A 20,682-nucleotide genomic window follows, 5' to 3' on the forward strand; every position below is an offset into this window, starting at 1 on the left:
ACAAAGTATTTTATTGATACTTATTGCAGATTGTGTGTGATGCGTTTTTTGCTTGTTAAAATACAGCGTTATTCATATTATATCTGACTGACATAGATGTGTTTAATATGAGACATTATTATTAATGTTTGTCGTTATGCTAACGCTTCGTGTATGTGCGATTTTGAGAAATTTGCGGAATCTGGACCCGGGTATAATTTTTTTTCGAACAACGTAAGTCAATTTTGTCATCTACTTAGTATTTGTTTTTGTTTTTGAAGTCGTTATTTCTGCTTCCACTACTGCTGTTGCAGCTGCAGCTGCATCTACCAATGCTGCTAAAGTAGTATAAATATTAGTAGCTGTAAAGTTTATAATAATAATAAAAGTTAATTACTTTTCTCATAAGACATATATACGTTCTGGTGTTTCAAAACATATTTTTGGTTATAACAATATAAATTATAATTAATTTTGTGTATTTTTACTTTCAAATTAGGATTCGAACCGATATTCGATATCCGAGCCTTTGGATTCGAATTCAGATCCTATTGAAATTTTGGATTCGGTGCAGGACTAGTCAAATTTAAAAAAATAAATTTGTAGACAGTAGTGGTCACAGTTTTAATCCAAACTTAATTAAATTTAGCCAGAATGGTAATCTTGATGAAATCTGGGTTGGGATTGTATTTGGGTTATCTGGGGTCAAAAACTAGGTTACTAGGTCAAATCATAGAAAAACCTGGTGTAGACAATAGAGGTCATAGTTTTCATCTGATCTTAATGAAGTGAGGTCAGAATGTTTATCTTGATAATATCTGATTTTGGATCGTATATGGGTCATCTGGGGTCAAAAATTAGGTCACCGGGCCAATTCTAGTAAAACCTTGTGTAGATGAAAGAGGTCACAGTTTTCATCACATCTTAATGACATTTTGTTAGAATGTATTAATTAATGAAATCTTTCTTGGGATTGTATATGGGTCAGATAGAATTTAAGTTGATGTAGCAAGGTTGGTCAGGTGAGCGATTCAGGGCCATCATGGCCCTCTTGTTTACTTAAAGCTTATTTTTACTACCAAATATTTGTTCTACATTTTCCACACACACAAAATCTGCAAATGGTGTGCTATTATAATCATGTGTTGTCTATCTTGTAATCAACATTTACTTGGTAAAAAGTACGTGTATTGCCTTGTCTTAATGAAACTTATACTTACTATCTGTCATACTTGTTTGCACCAAGGCAAGCAACTGAAAAGTGTGATATTAATGCTAAGTTACTATCTCAACTGAAATTTTATTAAGATTGGTATAGATTATCTAAACCCAATCTTTGTAAAGAGAGGTCAGAGCATTTGTTTCAATAATAACTCGGGACAGTAAAGAAAGTCGCCAAGTCACTTCAGCAGATTTGATAAAGAGCTTATGAAAACTTATGAAAGAAATGTGAATGCATTAAACTGACCAAATACTAAGACTTGTGCCTTGTATGTACTGTTGCAAACATATTACTTACTCGACCATACCAATCTTGATAGCAAATAGCACAATCTTAGAAAAGTAAAACCTTAGGTGAGCATTGGGACACTCAGGGAGTTCTTGTTTGTGTCAGAAAGACCAAAATTACAGAAATGTGCGATGAACTTAAATAAATAAATTTATCCAAACTTTGTTGGACTTCTTAAATATCAAACTCCAGCATAATCCAGCTGATTAAATGCCAGCGTTGTTTGATGTTCATTGTGATAATTTTTAGGGTACATAAAATTCAAGCAAATTTTGTGACATAGTTTTCATTATACTTGGCTTGGATAATATTTGTTAAACTGTTTCACAAAAAAATATTTTTGTCATGAATCGGATTCATTGAATCCTATTGCAGCATTATAATACTGCCTGCCAATTGATTCATAAATAAGAATTATGGGTCTGAAATAACATTATGGCATTACCAAAGTACTGGAATTAATAAAAAATGCAGTTGTCTTGTTGGATGCCACATGAAAGAAACTTTATCTAGGAAAGTATTTTGTGCAAGAATCAGTCCTAATGCACCTTTCCTCCTACCGCTTTATCTTGCACATCATATTCCATTTTTCTGTTTAAATCAAGTCACTTCTTTAAAGATTCTACTGCAGCTGAAAAGTGTATTTGAAATAAACATGTGCAGAACATTAAGGTTTATTTGGAATTTGTTTTGACCAGTTTTACTTGGACCGAACATTGGAATCCTAGGTTACACTTACACACATTTGTAAAGCCCATTTTTCTCGCCTCATTTCTCATCTGTTTATTTGTAGGCTGCCTGGGACATCCCAGACAAGAAGCCTGTGGCAACGTGGCCAGACAGGGGTCTGGTACAGCTTGACAACTACGGTACTCGATACCGGGAAGGGCTGGACCTGGTTGTCAAGGGGATCGACTGTACCATCAGCCCCGGAGAGAAGGTATGTCCTTGACCCTGGTTACCCTAGTTACATTGTGAATGAAAATTGATGTGAAGTGCTCGTTGACCTTGAAAATATGACAGAAATGTTGAGATTAACTGCTGATCGTTAAAATAATCTGTTTAAAGCCAGATATTTATAGACTTACTCCAGAATATGCTTTATTTTGGAGAGAAAAAAAAGTAATCCGGGTGTACAATCAGCTGACCCATTTAAAATTAATTCATACTCAAATATGAGGATAATAACAATAAATAAGTTATTTTTAATAATTTTGAATGCATCTACATTTGTTGCATACAATTTGGTCTTATTGTTTAATAATGTGGAAAAGATACGTTTTTCTGAGGATGTAAAGACCCAGATTGCAACTATTGTTAGAAGGATAATTATAAATCCTAGGCTTGGCCTATTATCTTTCTTCAATGATTCATAGACCAATGTTTATAATATAGGTGGGTATTGTCGGTCGTACGGGTGCTGGTAAGTCTTCTCTTACGCTTGCGCTGTTCCGCATCATTGAACCCGCGCAGGGTCGCATCCTCATTGATGGGGTCAACATCGCGGAGATCGGCTTGCATGACCTACGCAGCAAGCTCACCATTATACCTCAGGTGGATAAATATTGAATACTTGAGTTTTATCGTCATTAAAAAAGTCAGGCTTCAAATATTAAATATTTATTTGTATCATCTTTCTGATTGAAAAGGTTTCTAAATATAGAATATTTTGTTTAAACAATATTGATTTAGATATTCATTAACACATGTTATCAAAATAATACACACAATCCTGCTACTGCTGCCAAAATATGCCAAACAGGTAGATATTGTTTTATTGCTTAACATTAAGGCTGCAAAGTACAATTTTGACAGAAAAGAGAATAAAAGCTTGAGGCTTATTCTATGAATATCTGCTGATATTTTTTGGGGTGTGTGTCATCATTTTGACACAATTTTTTTAAAGAGTTGTATATTATCTTTCAAAAGTTTGAATAATCACGTCAGTAACAGATAGACACTGAGTAGCCTCTAATTATCTCTTATCAGTGAAACTTGATTTTAGTGATTTAAGTAACAAACTGGTGGACTGTATACTGAAATGTCATGAACTTTCTGATACAGTTACTAAGCATAATAAAAATGGGAATGCTTTACAGTATCACGCTTAAGGCAGTGTTTCGTGCGCACATAGACATTTGAAAATAAACATTTGCAACTTGATTTTTTTTTTCGGAATTTTACCTGAATGTCCTCTTCTTGTATTTGTAGGAGCCGGTATTGTTCTCCGGTCCACTAAGGATGAATTTAGATCCATTTGACGAGCATTCTGACGAGAAAGTATGGCAGTCACTTGAGCATGCGCATTTAAAGAACTTCGTGAAGAGTCTTCCAGCAGGTCTTGAACACGAGTGTACAGAGGGTGGTGAAAATCTTAGGTAGGTTTAGAAAGTGGCTTTGTGTTCCGTATCAAATGATAGTTACTGCTGTATTTCAGATAATTTGATAGATATGAGTAATGTAAGGAGCTGGATTATAACTTTTTCAAATTGTTTCATGTCCTGTGCGAAAACATGAATGATTTTAATGACACATTTTTTTGGCATTGTTGTAATATATCCCAAATGTCATACCATAATGCTCCCAAGAAAGATATCCTATCATGACTGATACACTGTACATTGGAAAACAAGGATTTAGCATTCCTGCCTTACATTTTTGTTAAAAAAACACACACTTTTACTACAATTTCAATTATTATTCTTTGGCTCTAAGCCAAACCTAGAACAATGGGGCTTCTTTGCTGCATAATATATAGCTGTTTGTTTTTTTGTTGCTTCCAGTGTTGGCCAGAGACAGCTGGTATGTCTAGCCCGAGCCCTGCTGCGGAAAACCAAGATTTTGATCCTGGATGAAGCTACTGCTGCCGTAGACCTGGAGACGGATGATCTGATCCAGAACACGATACGCACGGAGTTTGCAGACGCCACTGTTCTCACCATAGCTCACCGCTTGAACACCATCATGGACTATACAAGGTGGGTGTTTTAGTTTTGGTGTTGGTTTTGTAGTCTTTTTTATGCCCTAAATTAGGTTGCAGATTTTTCTAAAGGCTTCCAGATATTTACTTGATTTATGGTGTGATAGCTATCCTGCATAATTTACAGATCAAGTTCGAGTTTCCTTCTGGCAGATTGATTTTTTACAAAATTACAAAATTAGGGGCCTTGGACTCTAAAATAACAGTTTTCTGGACTTTTTTCCTGAACAGTTGCACATTTTTACCCGATTTTTGGTGTGTGAGTCTACCTATATGACTTGCAGATCATGATAAATTTTTGCTTTGGTCCAATGATTTTTATGCCCCTGGTAGGGTGGCATAGAGCAGTTGAACAGTCCGTCTGTCTGTCAGTCTGTGCCTCCGTCCGAAAACTTTAACATTGGCAATAACTTTTGAAATATTGAAGATAGCAACTTGATATTTGGCATGCATGTGTATCTCATGGAGCAGCACATTTTGAGTGGTGCAAGGTCAAGGTCATCCTTCAAGGTCAAAGGTCCAATATATGGCTTCAAAGCGGCGCAGTAGGATGCATTGTGTTTCTGACAAAAACATCTCTTGTTTAGGATGTTATAGGCCTTTGACTTCCCAATTCTTTCTTAAATAACACTTATAATTATAAATTCAAATCATGACTGCCCACCCAACACTCATCTATGTGTCCAGTGACATGAAGCTGGGTCAGCTGTGTGTGATGTTTCTTATTTGTGATGTTGTTTTATGTTTGATTGGGTCTATTACAGTTGAGTGAGATCTGTATTTGTATGGTTTGATACTTACTTTGTAGTATGTTGAAGGAAATTTAGAATATTCTTTTGTTATTTAACATTTATCAGAATAAAATGTTAACCAATAATGTTTTATGAAATACATTTGGGAACCACAGAGCAAAGTTTGTAAGGAACATTGCTTCACCATTTAGTCTTGAGTGAAAGACTTAACAAGATTCCAGTATATTTAAGTGCTTTTAATAAATAAATCAGTATCATTTTGTAAATAAAAAAAAACAAGTAAACAGTATTATTGTTTATGGCTACATCTCTTAGAAAATTCCAAAGTTTTGTTGAATTATTTTTACACTGAGGTCTTATTAAATTGTCTTTCCAGAGTAATGGTCCTGGACCAAGGCAAGATTAAGGAGTTTGACAGCCCTAAGAATCTACTGCAAGAAAAGGACTCTGTCTTCTATGGAATGGCGGTGGATGCTGGACTAGCCTGAGTTTCTGCCCTTTGTAATTTTGTTGTTGTTTTTTCCCCTCTTTAATTTTCTGTTGTTGTAAGTGTGTTGGTGAATGTGGACTTCTATGTTCAGGGTTGCGATACAGATGGTACATTTGCAGTTTTACATCTTAGTTATGAATGTCCCTCAGTATAGATAAATTGTAATCTTATGTTAGTAACAGTGAAATTATATCAATCTTATTTAGAAACTGAATGTTTTTTGTCTTTTCAATGTCCTTGATTAAGTGTCAGTTTGTGTTTGATATATTTCTTTTTAAAATGTCAACATTTTAATATTAAATATGTGCTATTTTCTAATTTTCTTTCTGTTTAAGTTTTGAGTGTTGTTCTTTTATTATGGTATCTTTGTGTTTGACTACGATGTTTTAGCTTTAAATCTCTTCTATTCGTGGCAGCATATTTTATTTATCACATTCAATGTATGGACACATCCTCATTTAGCTTCTATACATATGACATATATGATGTGAAAACAGTATAATACATGCTTTGACAATTTGTGGTTGAGTTTGGGATAAGCATATTGTTAATTTATTTCATTTTCATTTTATCCAAGCAATCTTCTTACATGTAGGGACGAATTACTCACAATCGTTTTGTGTATTTCACAACTCTACAGATTAATTTTACTATTTTACCGTCAGATGTGCAAGATCATTAGTAGCTTTAGAAAATAAATCTGATATTATTCCATATTGTCAGGTTCTGAATTATTTATCTGAAGCCTAAACTAATGCAACACCAATAGAAAGTAAAACAAATTGCAATTCAAATATTGAACAAGAAAATAATGTATTATTTTTTTTATAATTTCAATGACATCGTTGGCTCTGTAAACTCATTACTGAAATCTGATGCGTGGACTGCGAGTGGTTTAGACCAAATTGTTCCATGTTTGGTTTTATGTATACTAGACATCAGTTTGTCTTATGTATGAACAAAATGTCACTATAAACAACCTAGCTCTTTGTCTTTTTCACTAGGACAAAAATATATAATAGTGTGTTATATATAATTGTTAAACTTATGTGCATAACTTTTAAAGTATTAAATAGTGTATAAACACCCAGTTACATCATATTTACTAGCTATATATACAGGCCCGGTGGTATACATAGTTAGTTATTTTAGGTGTGTATTAGTTGTTTTAGGTGTGCATGTTACATTGTATAGAATAAGTGGTAATTTTGTTTGTCGTATAGACATTCTTTTAATAATATATATAATGAAAAAAATATCATTTGGGTTTTAAAATCTTCTTTCTATGTTATATTTGTATTACTTGATGAAAATGTCAAATTATTACTACTTTTATTGAACTTATTTGAATTTTGTTTCTGTTGGTCTAACTTTTCTTACGATTTATTGAACTGCGTTTGTTTTTAATTAAAAAAAAATTGTTTTAAGGAACATTTGTGTTACCTTCAAAGTGCATTATCATGAAACATCTTAATTTTTATAATTTAAAAGATTTTTTTTGCTGCAGATATATAGCAGTGTATTTTATCTATCATTATTATTATAAAATCAAAGATCACCAATGTACACACATAATAATATTTATTATACCTCCCTTGCGTTTCTCAGTGTAAAAACCCATACATCCCTTGCATAATTGGAATATTCCATGATGTTGCGAGGTCATATATCCAAATGAGTCTATGATATGTCCTGCATATGTGGCCTTTAAACCAATAACAGAATTTCCAAAATTTCCATTGGCTAGTGCTTATGAAAATGTAGACGCTAGTCTCTGTGCAGTCTGCTTTTATGGACTTTGTCTTTGAAATTGATTCTTTGGAATGAAAATCCATTCTTGACAGAAAATGTTGTCGAAATTTAGCTTGTGTGGAGTGAGCAGACTAATCTAGGATAATACTTTTTGCACATTGATTTAGAATAGTTTTTGCCAGAGTGTGTCTCAAATAAAATATTTTATCTTTTATGGTGCTTTGGGTTCAAATATCATTATTTTATATTTGTTATGCCCCCGGTAGGGTGGCATATAGCAGTTGAACTGTCCGTCAGTCTGTCCGTCCGTCCGAAAACTTTAACATTGCTCATAACTTGTGCAATAAATATTGAAGATAGCAACATGATATTTGGCATGCATGTGTATCTCATGGAGCTGCAAATTTTTAGTGGTGAAAGGTCAAGGTCGAGGCCATCCTTCAAGGTCAAAGGTCAAATATATGGCTTCAAAGCGGGGCAGTAGGGGGCATTGTGTTTCTGACAAAAACATCTCTTGTTTATTTATGGTTTTGTGTGTTAAAAGACAAGAGTAGGTATAACACAAATTGTTTCTTACATGTATAAGTTTCACATAAACATTCAAATTAAGTCATCTATTCTATTGGTGGTCATAACTTTGTTCTATTTCAAAATAGAATTGCATCAGAGATTTGATTTATTATGTGGTTTTTAATTAAATACAGAGATGTATTCTTGAACAATTTTGTACTTCCTGCAAACTTCCTTATGTTATGTACAGCCCTGCAAGTTGTTTATTCTGTTTATGACATATTTGATATGTTTCAGACATGTTATTCAGCTTGACAATTGCTTACATTTGAGTCAATGATTGTTTATTTCATGAAATTAAAAACAACTCGTTTACAGTCATTCTTAAATGCAATCTCAAATGCTAGGGTAATACTTTCTGTCTCAAAATTATGTTTAATCGTAAATTACTTAAAGTCTAAAATCTAATGGCTATACATAAATCATAGGTTAAAATACAGTTACTGAAATACAATAATTACTTCAACTGTTGTTTAATGAATGCTAAAAGAAAATATTGATCAAGTTTATCTCAGACCAATCTATTGTCTAATAGACCAATAAACCTACATTGCTGGATTGACAGAAAGAATACTATCATGGCAGTGAAAAAGTTTTTATTGCATTTACAAATTTTATCATAGTTTTGATTGTGGTAATTCTGGTAAATTTTGCTTGTGATTATATACAATAAATTATGTACTACAAAGTTGTATGTGTGAGTGCATTTCAGACAAAACATCTATTTTTTAGTTGTATTCAACATTGAATTCAGAAGCCTTTATGTACAATTGCAAGATTAATATTTTTTTCTTGTTTGGTTTTTGATTCATTTTGTGACAAAATACATTGCTGTCAAATATAAAGTGACTTGTTTGTTTTGTTTGACCTGTTGAAATATCTGATTTCTTGAATGTTTTACTTTCATTGATTGGCATTCATGCTACCATTTTTCATATTGATTCGACTACTAAGAATTTTACAATTTTAACACATAAAGAATTGAAACGAGGCATTTTTCTTCAATGATACAAAACATTGAAAACTTGTGAAATATCTTCATACACACTTTTGAGCTCACCTGAGCGATAGCTCGGGGTGAGCTATTGTGATCACTCAGCGTCCGGCGTCGGTCTGTCTGTCTGTAAACAATTTGTAAACATCTTCTTCTACTAAACCATTGAGCCAATTTCAACTAAATTTCATGTGGAGCATCCCTAGGTCATGGGACAAAAGAATTGTTAAAAAAAATTTGATCACATAACCAAGATGGCCGCCATGACCATATATGGTAAAAACCTTAAAAAATCTTCTTGTCAGAAACCGCTCATCAGATTTTCAAAATTTTTCACAGGGATGACCTTTGAAGGCTCCCCTGAAAAAGTTGTTCAAAGAAATTTGATTCGTCAAAAAACATGGCCGCAGGAGCTCGTTGAACTTTGCATGTTTATTCGTTTTTGCCTATTTTGTGAAAACTTTCAAAAATCTTCCACATTTTTTGTCCAATCCTTTCCAAATTTGCACAGTGTCTTTATATCAATTAGGACACGAACCCTACAAAAAATGAGCATTATTGGTCCATGAAGTACAGAATTACCTCCCCTTGAATTGAGAAAATGGTGTTTATGCAATAAAGTCCAAATTTTTCATCCAATTCTTTCCAAACTTGTAAGGATTTAGCATGGTTCAAACAAGGGAAACAACTACGGTTTATGCATGTTCTTTTTATTACAGATTTGCCTCCCTTTAATTCATTCAAAATCTCATTTTACAGCAGAGATTCCAAATCTGACCTGTAAATGAGCCCCATTATTACTGCCAGTGCTAGGTTACCTTTTCCCATTTGATCATTCTTAAGTATTGGTCTTGTAATGCTGCTACTGCTTCTGCTACTGCTACTGCTACTGCTACTACTACTACTACTACTACTACTACTACTACTACTACTACTACTACTTCTACTACTACCACTACTACTTCTACTACTACTACCACTACTACTACTACTACTACTACTACTACTACTACTACTACTACTACTACTACTACTACTACTACTACTACTTCTACTACTACTACTAGTACTACTACTACTAGTACCACCACCACCACAACCACCACCACCACCACCACTTCTACTACTACTGCCACTACTACTACTACTTTTACCACTACTACTACTACTACTACTACCACTACTACTACTACTACTACTACTACTACTACTTCTACTACTACTACTAATACTACTACTTCTACTACTACTACTACTACTACTACTACTACTTCTACTACTACTACTACTACTACTACAACTACTATTACTACTACTACTACTACTACTACTACTACTACTACTACTACTACACCACCACCACCACCACCATTCACAGTGACAAAAAACGTATTCACACAATGGCTGCTACTGCAACTTATAGCCCATATAGGGGGGCATGCATGTTTTACAAACAGCCCTTGTTTCTATGGGATTTTAACCACAACTGTTCATGTTTATCTCCGACACATATTTTTAGCTCACCTGTCATGAAGTGACACGGTGAGCTTATGTGATCGTGTGATGTCCGGCGTCCGTTGTGCGTGCCTGCGTGTGTCCGTCCGTCAACAATTTGTTTGTGTAGACAGTAGAGGTCACAGTTTGCATCCAATCTTGATGAAATTTGGTCAAAATGTTTATCTTGATGAAATCCGGTTTGGGATTGTATTTGGGTCATCTGGGGTCAAAAACAAGGTCACTAGGTCAAATAATAGAACAACCTTCTGTAGACAATAGAGATCACAGTTTTCATCCAATCTTTATGAAATTTGGTCAGAATTCTTGATGAAATCTGGGTGGGATTGTATTTGGGTCATCTGGGGTAAAAATCTAGGTCAAATAAATAGAAAAACCTTGTGTTGACAATAGAGGTCACAGTTTTCATCCAATATTTATGAACTGTGGTCAGAATGTTTATCTTGATGAAATCTGGATTGGGATTGTATTTGGGTCATCTAGAGTCAGGAACTAGGTCACTAGGTCAGATCATAGAAAAACATTGTGTAGACAATAGAGGTCATAGTTTTCATCTGATCTTAATGAGTCAGGTGAGCGATTCAGGGCCATCATGGCCCTCTTGTTTTTATCAACTTCTGTACCAGGACTTGGATTAGTTTGAACAAAACCATACTGTCTATATCTTTTTGCAGTAACAATGTGCCAGAAATTTAATTATTCATGGTTGCACTTAGAAGCAGGACATTTATGGTCAGGAAAATTGCATTACTTCAAAATTAATGGAAAATTGCTGAAATTATGAATCTTTCACAAGACATCGATGTGTTATCAGACTGAACAACATATCATAGCTCTGAAACTGCATTGGACATACGCTGGTCCAATACATTTCGCTTCCGATGCTTATAGTTTTAATGCATGTGCAATTTTGGGATTCAATAAGCAGTTTAATTTTATTGATATATATGTTTATGATGTATTTGCGTGATGCTCGAAGTTATTCGTTTAAGCATCAGAATGGATGCATAATCTAGGTTTTAAACTTCAAACTTCATACACAATCTAGCAGCTCTTGTGCGTATTTACAATAATTTCCATTTTAAAACATAGCGCTGCATATAACATTAATTTATTCGTCCACTCCAAAGTGTGAGTTTGTTTTTGTTTATATTATTTTATATATTTTTTTAGCGGGGGGAGGGGGGTATTGTTTGTATGTTAAGTGCAACGGCGCGTTTGAACGGTTAGACAAATGTTGGATCAGTGTGGGGACTTCATATTACAAAGGCGCGTTTGCACTTTACTGAAAAAATACTTATTTGTTGAAAAAGATCATTTTATCTATAGAAAACTCTCACTAATGAGGCGGCTCTCCACTTAATCCCATTAAAAATGGGGAAATATTGAAAAGACAATCATTAAAAATGTTAACTGGGTCGCGCTTTATTCTCTCAACACAGATCTTAAAAAGTCACGTGTTATAGGCACCGTGTCAATGTGAAGTAGCGAACGACTAAATCGAGAATAATTTCTTATTGAAAACCTGCTTGAAGTGAGCAATTGCATGGGGAATGTCTTCTTCAGTTTTATTTTTAATAAGCTTACAACAACAGTCCATCTAGTTTGGAGCAATTTTTTTTACAAAAGTTAGAAGCTTAATTTCTTGCACAAAAGTTTTGTTTGTAAAAGATATTATTAATGTCAGCCAACCTAAACGATACAGGCCTCATGAAACATATTTGGAATAGACAAGATATTGTGGAACGGCAGATGATGTTAACAAGCTTACGCCGCCGTTGGTGTGCATAATGTTATACAACGCATGTACTAAACACTGCTCATAATTCGGAATAAGGCGACAGTCCTGCTGCAGGCAAATTCAATTATAGCGTACTCTAAAACTAGGCAGCTGGAAAGGGGCAATGGAAACATGTGTTTTGACATGTTACACTGTTTGATTTATGACACACGATCAGCACTTTTCTAGATCTCCAGGTGCATTTTGTGAAGTTAATAACGTAAATACAAATTTAGAACGGTTGTTGATATTTAAGTAGATATAATATATTGTTACGTTGTATTAGTTCACAAGTAATCTAAGAAAATATTGTATCCTACCCCTCCGTTGAGACTGATCTGAAAAAAGACGCATGGACAAGCGTTGGATTTTATTCGGGACACGTTCAATCTAGGTCAAAATTACTGTAACTAAAATAGAAAAACTTTTCTCTCCCAATTACTTAGTTTTGATGTGGGTTATGCACTGGCATTGTGCCTGGATTTTTTTTTGTATTTGAATTAATATCTGAAATATTTTAAAACCTGGTTTATAGTCGTTGCCGTGGTTCATGTCTTTTATTTACGTGTAGGAGAGTATTGTACAACTGTTTGTGCATGATAAAGTGTTTATGAGAAGACACATGTGTTCGACTAATTCAGTCTTTCAGACTAGTATTGTCTACACTATATTTGATTGCGTATCCCTCTAAATTTCTTGAACAAATGCATGTTTATTTTTTTCGTATTTATTCACATGCTTTCCGATGGATACGTTATACGATCGCTATGCCTCAGCAGCATTCGTAATATTTATCGAATACATACCGAATAGACATATTGTATAAATATCATTAACGTCAATCGTATTGTTATTTATCATACCACCGCATTGATATCTGCCTTACAAACGCTGCCTGATATATTTTTTATATCAGGTCAACAGGAAGTTCTTATATCAGTCATGTGTGGAGGATGGTCATACTACTCGGAATCAACTATAAAGAAATATTTTTTAGTAAAATCGAATCAGATTTAAATAAAACAAACATTTTGATACCAAGATGTGATATATTTTAAACACAAAATCAGCAAAAAACACGTTGTACAAATATTAAACGCTAGTGCTCATGACTTCATTATTAACACGTCAAACGACAAAACTCTTATTCTTTCCCGCTAAACATGCAGGTTTTAGCGATTTTTTCATTATTTCTTTAAAATCGGGGATGTAGAGGTATGATGAACAGAAAAACAAGTTAGTGCCTGATCTTTTTATAATATATCAGACTCAGCACGAATAAAATAACGGCTCGGCAAGCCTCGTCGTTATATATTCTAAGCCTTGCCTGACATATTACAAAAAGATCAGGAAGTAACCTGTTATTCTATATTTACCAATCAACAAACATTTTGTATGGAGACAACTAGTTGCATGTCTCAGACTCTTCTTTGTACATGAATGAATGTAACGGCTTCATCACAGAGTGTCGTGTTGATCATGGTCCTCACACAAGCAAAACATTCTTAATGAGATGACATAATTATTGCGTACGCATTATTTATATTAGTAGGACCAAAATAATCTAGTATACTGGTTTTATTAAAAAATAAATAAATCAATAGTGGGTATGAATTGTTTCAATATATATATAAGAAACATACTTATTGAGAACTTATTATTTTAGTCAATAAGTAACATACTTATTACGTACGCATTGTTTCAATCAATGCCTATTGGAAATGTATGTATACACATATTTATTGACAACCTGCTGTTATGCATGTATCATTTAGATTTTGTGACAAGTTATTAAGTAGTTGTACATGCATCAGCTGCAGGTATAAGACATGACATGTGCAAAGGACAATGTGGAAACATTAACATCGTGATTTTACTTCGTGTTGCTGTTCAGTCGTTATATCAAACGTGACTTCATGGAATGTACAGTGGACATATGTATATTATCCAGTTGCCAAACGAACATTTAAATGTTGAACAGTACAAAAGCCATGTGTTATTGATCAAGAAATCTAAAATTTTATTTTTTATGCCCCCGAAGGAGGGCATATAGTGATCGCACTGTCCGTCTGTCTGTCACACTTTGCGTTCAGGTTTCGAAAAAAGCTCATAACTTCTATGTCGCCTCAGATGTAACATTTTTATTTGGTATGCATGTGTATATGGACAAGGCCTTTCCATACGCACACAAATTTTGACCCCTTTGACATTGACCTTGAACTTAGGGTCCGCGTTTAGGTTTCGAAAAATACGTTTAGGTTTCGAAAAAAATCGCATAACTTCTATCAAATCGTTTATCGGGGGCATATGTCATCCTATGGAGACAGCTGTTGTTGTTGCTGTTTAGCATGATTATGGTGCATATGCACAGTCATGAGCTCCTCGTGTATCGCACATGCATCACTTGACGTATTTATTCACATCTGAACAGCGTTTGAATAGTTTAATTATGCAAAAACGGCATATTGAATTGTGTGTACAGTTTAATGGGTAACAATGCACGACACCAAATAAGAATAAGACACGATTTAAGCGTCTGTTTAGTAAGCACTAACCGTTTCATAAACGCCAAAATAAACAATGAAAATGAAGATTGTAGCATCTGAACTTGATTTGTAGGCCTAAGGTTTGATTCCTTGATTTAAGCGTCCATTAATGAACACGAGTTTTTGCATTACTATATATGCCTTACGTGTTTCTTCAAACATGTTAAGTTGAGAATAACAGGAGATATCTTTTAAAAATATACCCGGCGTACATAATGATTTTGAAAATAAAAGTTGAAAATTTACGTTTCCAAGTAATTGATTGAAAACAATTGTTTATTATTCCCGTTATCCACCACATGGAATGTTTGTAATGTAGTGTATTATATATTCATAATGTTAACACTTTTACAATGGTTGTATACTTTTTCAATTAACACATATTACATATTTATATTTCCTATGGATTATTATACACTTATATATGCTGGTATTTAATGTATATAAGACAGGTAGAACACCTTCACATATAAATACACGTCCATTCAAATTGTGTACGTAGATATAATCATGACACTTCATCAGATCATATTAATTTTGTCATCACGTGACATATAATGTATTTAAGCTTCGTTTAAAATTCACGATTTAAATATGCGGTTTGGTATAATTTCATTTAGACGCATTGTTCTTTCCACAACATTAAACTCACATCTCATTTATATCTTATTGCGTTTAGAAAATGAAAAAAAAATCTAGACACGATAATTTTCGAAAGAAAATTGAATTCAGACCGTAATAGTTATTACCAAACCAGGAGATGACGGTAGACTATTATTGCTTTTAGGAACAATTGTCAGACAAGCTGACCGCAGATGTCGAAACGCTATTCTGGCATTCAGCGACGATTTCCAGACAGGCTGACCGTGAAATTACCTGGAATTTATGCGAGATGAAACTTATTGCGTTTAAACAAACTGCAGGATGTTTGTGCGGTAACCCTGGTAACAAACTGCAGGATGTTTGTGCGGTAACCCTGGAAAACCCCAATAATTAAACATTATGTCAATATAAAACCGTATAACATGATTTCCCTAAGTAAATCCAAGTGATGAGAAGGGGGAAAGCAATAATGATATCATCTTAAACATACAAATGTACATAATGCAGGATTAAAATAATTGCTAAATGTAAGGATATAGATTTTGAGCTTATACGCCCTATGTAATACAAAGTTATTATCACAAAATCTTTTGATTTAAGGAGGTAAGATTAAAACTGTAAATCCCACTGAGGATTTCTAAATGAGATAGATATATTCACACGGCCTTAAAAGTATTAATGAAACGTAATATTTGTAAGTTTTTAAACCAGCCATTGGGCGCGCTCAAAAGACAACCTCTTGGCCTATTCAAACAGCAAGGCATTCTGAGCGAGACGATGGCTTTAACAACAAATTACCTGCGTCATGCGCCAATGGGTGTAATACCTTTTGCGAACTGCGCACCTCAAGTCCAACCTGCTCAATCGGACGGTCCGGTCAGGTGATACGCTGTCCGCTATTGTATCGTTACAGGACAGGGTAGCTCCAGATAAGGCTGCATATGCCAAATAAATTTCATTTTTATAAAACAGTTGTTTTTCCATAAATATTTAATACATGGGCGTTACTTTACGACAAAAATGTTAATTTGAAATTCTAATGACTGACAGATTGAGTCCCTTGTGAATATGTCGGCTTAGCTATTGATGGAATAATTGTCCTTGTAGCTATGTCTGTTGCAATAAATTACAGCAGCACATACAACCATACGCGTGAATGTTATTTAAGTACTTTAAACAGTCGAACATTACAGAAGAAAATGTTTCTAAATAAGGACAGACCATGCCCTCAGGTATAAGACGGCACCGGAGATTGCATGGCCGCAGCTGTCCACATTCTACAGCAATGGCTTATATCGGAGAAGAATTGGCATCAGAACTGGATTAATTTGTTAAAACTAGGAAGTTGACTGTGCTGCAGAAGATAATGTAATACAAAACAAGGCATTAGACGTTTTTACAGAATTATAATACAAAAGTTCGCTTCTACTTTTAATATTTCATATGTGTACTACTTTAAAGACTACTTTTACAGCTATCAGCTTGTTTAAAAATGATGCTGTACATTATTTAACATTTATGATAGTTAACATTGTATATTCGTTATGCACAATGTCATCATTATCATTCAGAAGATTTCGTTCTGAAGAAACCATGGACGTTTTGATTGCTGTGTGTTTTCAATACACCTATAACTTTACACAAGTCAATACAAACAACCACAAACAATTAAGAGCTTAGTATTCTTATCATCTGATGCCTATAGCGTTAGACTGATCCATCGCCTCAAAATGGATTTTAGCTGTGCATAGAAATGTTATTCGTTCAGCCTTTTGTCCCTCTCTCCGTTTGCCCGTCCGGCATTATGCCCGAATCATTTCATTGTTACGGCGGGAAATATAGCTGTCCCTATATCTGTCATGTATTTCTTATATTTAATGTTAGTGTATTCAAGCGTTTCCGATCATATGTTCTAAAGAATTCGTCTTCTTGCACTAAACTGAATAAAAACAAGCCTAATTACACTAAGTAGACGACAGTGCTTTAATTGAAACACAATAACATTCCCATTATTTATAGAGCTTGTATGTGCCTAAATCTAATTTAATTAAGATCGAAGTATATTATTAAGGCGTAGACTGATGATTTACAGGATAAACATGAACCATCTTCCGATGCACGAAAAAATTATGCCCAACAAAATTTGGGTACGAAAAAAATTTGGGTACGAATATTTTGGGTACGAAAAAAAATGTGTGAACGAAAGTTTTGGGTACGAAAATAAAATTTGTACGAATTTTTTTATAAGGAAAGATGGGGTACCTGTAAGTATACCGGGGTACCCAAAAGTATCATTTGAAAATCGATGTACGGTGAAGTATACTTCAAGGTACCCGGGGTACGGGGAAGTAGTAGCCGGGGGGAACTTGAACCATTTAACCTCAAATTCCTAATTCAGGGCATTTTCAACATCAGATTTATTTTTACCGGTAACCATAATGCCTGAATCATCAGCATCCAATAAAAGCTTGTTTTTTTTTCACAACTGCTGACATGTCATTTACATAGATTAAAAACAGAATGGGTCCCAGGATTGAGCCCTGAGGAACACCACAAGAAATATTCGAAAAAGAGGAAAACGTTCCTGAAACATAAACCAGTTGTTGTCGATCAGAAAGGTACGATTTGAACCACCTTAAAACATCGTTACTGAAACCTAAAGCTTCCATCTTCATTAAAATTATACCGTGGTCTACAGTATCAAAGGCCTTTTGAAGATCCAAAAGAATCATACAAACACGATTGCCTTGATCCATTTGGAATCTAATAAAATCAGAACGATGAATTAGACATGTATCAGTTGAGTAACCTCGCCTAAAGCCAGACTGGAACTTATACAACAAATTATTTTTACGTAGATATTCTTCAACCTGGTCATACACAAACTGTTCATAGATCTTAGAGATTATACTAAGAATAGAAACTGGGCGATAATTACCCACTTCTGTCTTATCATTCTTTTTGTAATGGGGAATAACCCGGGCTGACGTTAAGTCATCAGGGACAACACCTTGAATTAAAGACAGATTTATAACATGAGAAAGGGGACCAGCAATGATTCGAGCGCAATCCCTGACAAAACGAGAGGGTATAACGTCTAAACCAGTGGTCTTTTTTGCACTATGTTTTTTCAGATATTTGAAAACATTTTTCTTAGAAACAATGCTAAGAGAAAAAAGTATCTGGTAGAACACCTTTAGATGAATAAAAACTATGCTATATTGCTATAAGGAACTCTTTATATTATGGGTTATTTTTTTACGAAATATTTTACTAAATATACGTTCATTTTTTTAATATTTATGTGGCTTTAATTTAACCATATCATGCCATATGTCAAATTCTTGTTTAAGCATACTTCATTTTTGCAAGGAATATATATAAATGTAAAAAAGGACATGACTTGTGCCGAGAAAAAATGACTCCTTTTCGTTTCAATATCAATGTGACATTAACACATTTATCGAAAAAAGCCAGTGGCGTTTCCGACGTTTGCATTCTTACGTGGGCGAAAAAAGGTAACAACACTGATGCATACCATAATAAGAAACGAGCGTCTATTTTGCTGTCACCACGTTTGATATATATTGAAATATAACCCGATTTTTTCTATTATCACGATCTTATTTACAAGGTTAAATATTGTTCTGACTTAAACTATAATATATTATAAGCCACAAAATTAGATACTTACGCGTGATTTACAGTTTTGTTACCAATCTAGATTTTGAACATGTCTAAAGAGTCCAAATAAAAAAAGAAATTGTCCAACACATCCATAAAGAAAACGGGTTTTCACCAATTAGACAGACATTGAATCAATGTTTTTTCCGTCACCGACTCTAAAAGGCATAATCTTGTTTAAATGTGTATACGTGTTTATTCTCTGAATCGTTCACGCTCTGTAATAACATTCTATAATATCTACTTTAAATAGTCTGTTTTACTTCAGTACTGTGAAGCCAGTTGTGAAGGTTAGTCTCTTGCTCTGGATTCATCATTTGAGTCAATAACTTCAATAACTCAGAGCAATATTTGCTTACTGTAATATTTCGACTATATCACATAGTCTTCATAAGCGATGTGCTGGTCAGTTGAGCGAGTTATGTGACGTAGGATGGTCACGTAACACGAGGAGAGAATTGTACACCGGAGAAAAATCCAGCCCCTCGTTCCGGTTTAGCGACGGTCTTCGTTGTTTGATGTTAATTGCTTTTTTGACCCGGGAACTTAATTAGTATCTAATGATGTGTCAGCATTGTTCACAAGTATTCCTGTAGATAAAGCGTTGAAAGTGATTAAAGACAGGTTAGAAAAGGACAACAAACTATCAAACATCTTCTAGAACTTTGTTTGTACCGTACATATTTCATTTATAGGTGGGGCAGTTCTTTCAGCAGAAGCAGGGTGCAGCCATAGGTTCTCCAGTCTCGCCCATCATTGCAAATTTATATATGGAGCACTTTGAGAAGGAGGCCTTAGACACCGCCAAGAACCCATCTTCCCTATGGTCCAGGTATGTGGATGACACGATGACAATACTTCATGAGTATGATATTGAGTCGTTACCCTCACACTTGTACTCCATAGATGAACACATTAAGTTTGCGTCGGAACAGGAGGAAGATTATAAGATACCCTTTTTGGACACTTGTGTTCACGTGATCGATGATGGTTCCACCAATGTTACTGTTTACCGTAAACCAACACACACCGACCAGTACCTGAACTTCAATTCCGAACACCACTTAGGTCACAAACGGTCGGTAGTTAGGACATTATTTTACAGAGCATAGAAAATAGTATGTTAGAAACATAACAAAAAGTCAAAAATTGAACACTGCAAAACCGCACTTAGGGCCAACGGTTATCTAGAGTGGATGTTTACGATCCATAAGAAGAAAGACAAAACACCAACTTACAAATCCACCAACAAAAACCAAAAGCTCAATATATGTGTGCCATACATACGGGGCACGTCTGAAGCTCTGCATAGAACATTAAAAAATATTGTTTCAACATGTACCATCGACCATATAACTCAATCAGAGAACAATTCATTCACGTTAAAAATAAAACAGACAAGTTGAAAAAGTGTGGGATGGTATATTACATACAGTGTGAACAATGCAAAAACGATTACATAGGTGAAACAGGAAGATCATTGGACATAAGACTGAAAGGACATGTAGCCAGATCCAACTCGGCCAT

At 34.4% G+C, this 20,682-nt stretch overlaps 1 protein-coding gene across 7 annotated transcripts in view; it reads left to right on the forward strand.

Annotated features, from left to right (window-relative positions):
* Positions 1-8,878, forward strand: part of LOC127865753 (multidrug resistance-associated protein 1-like) — a 198,965-nt gene extending 190,087 nt beyond the window's left edge. For all 7 annotated transcript variants that reach the window (XM_052405698.1, XM_052405695.1, XM_052405694.1 and 4 more), the window contains exons 26-30: positions 2,283-2,429; positions 2,885-3,043; positions 3,701-3,867; positions 4,273-4,467; positions 5,598-8,878. In XM_052405698.1, coding sequence (XP_052261658.1) covers positions 2,283-2,429; positions 2,885-3,043; positions 3,701-3,867; positions 4,273-4,467; positions 5,598-5,709 — 780 coding nt within the window. In that variant the 3' untranslated portion in view covers positions 5,710-8,878. The remainder of the gene's footprint in view (positions 1-2,282; positions 2,430-2,884; positions 3,044-3,700; positions 3,868-4,272; positions 4,468-5,597) is intronic.
* The last annotated feature ends 11,804 nt before the right edge of the window (positions 8,879-20,682 follow it).

Source organism: Dreissena polymorpha, chromosome 2 (genome assembly GCF_020536995.1).
Source record: "Dreissena polymorpha isolate Duluth1 chromosome 2, UMN_Dpol_1.0, whole genome shotgun sequence".
NCBI lineage: Eukaryota > Metazoa > Mollusca > Bivalvia > Myida > Dreissenidae > Dreissena > Dreissena polymorpha.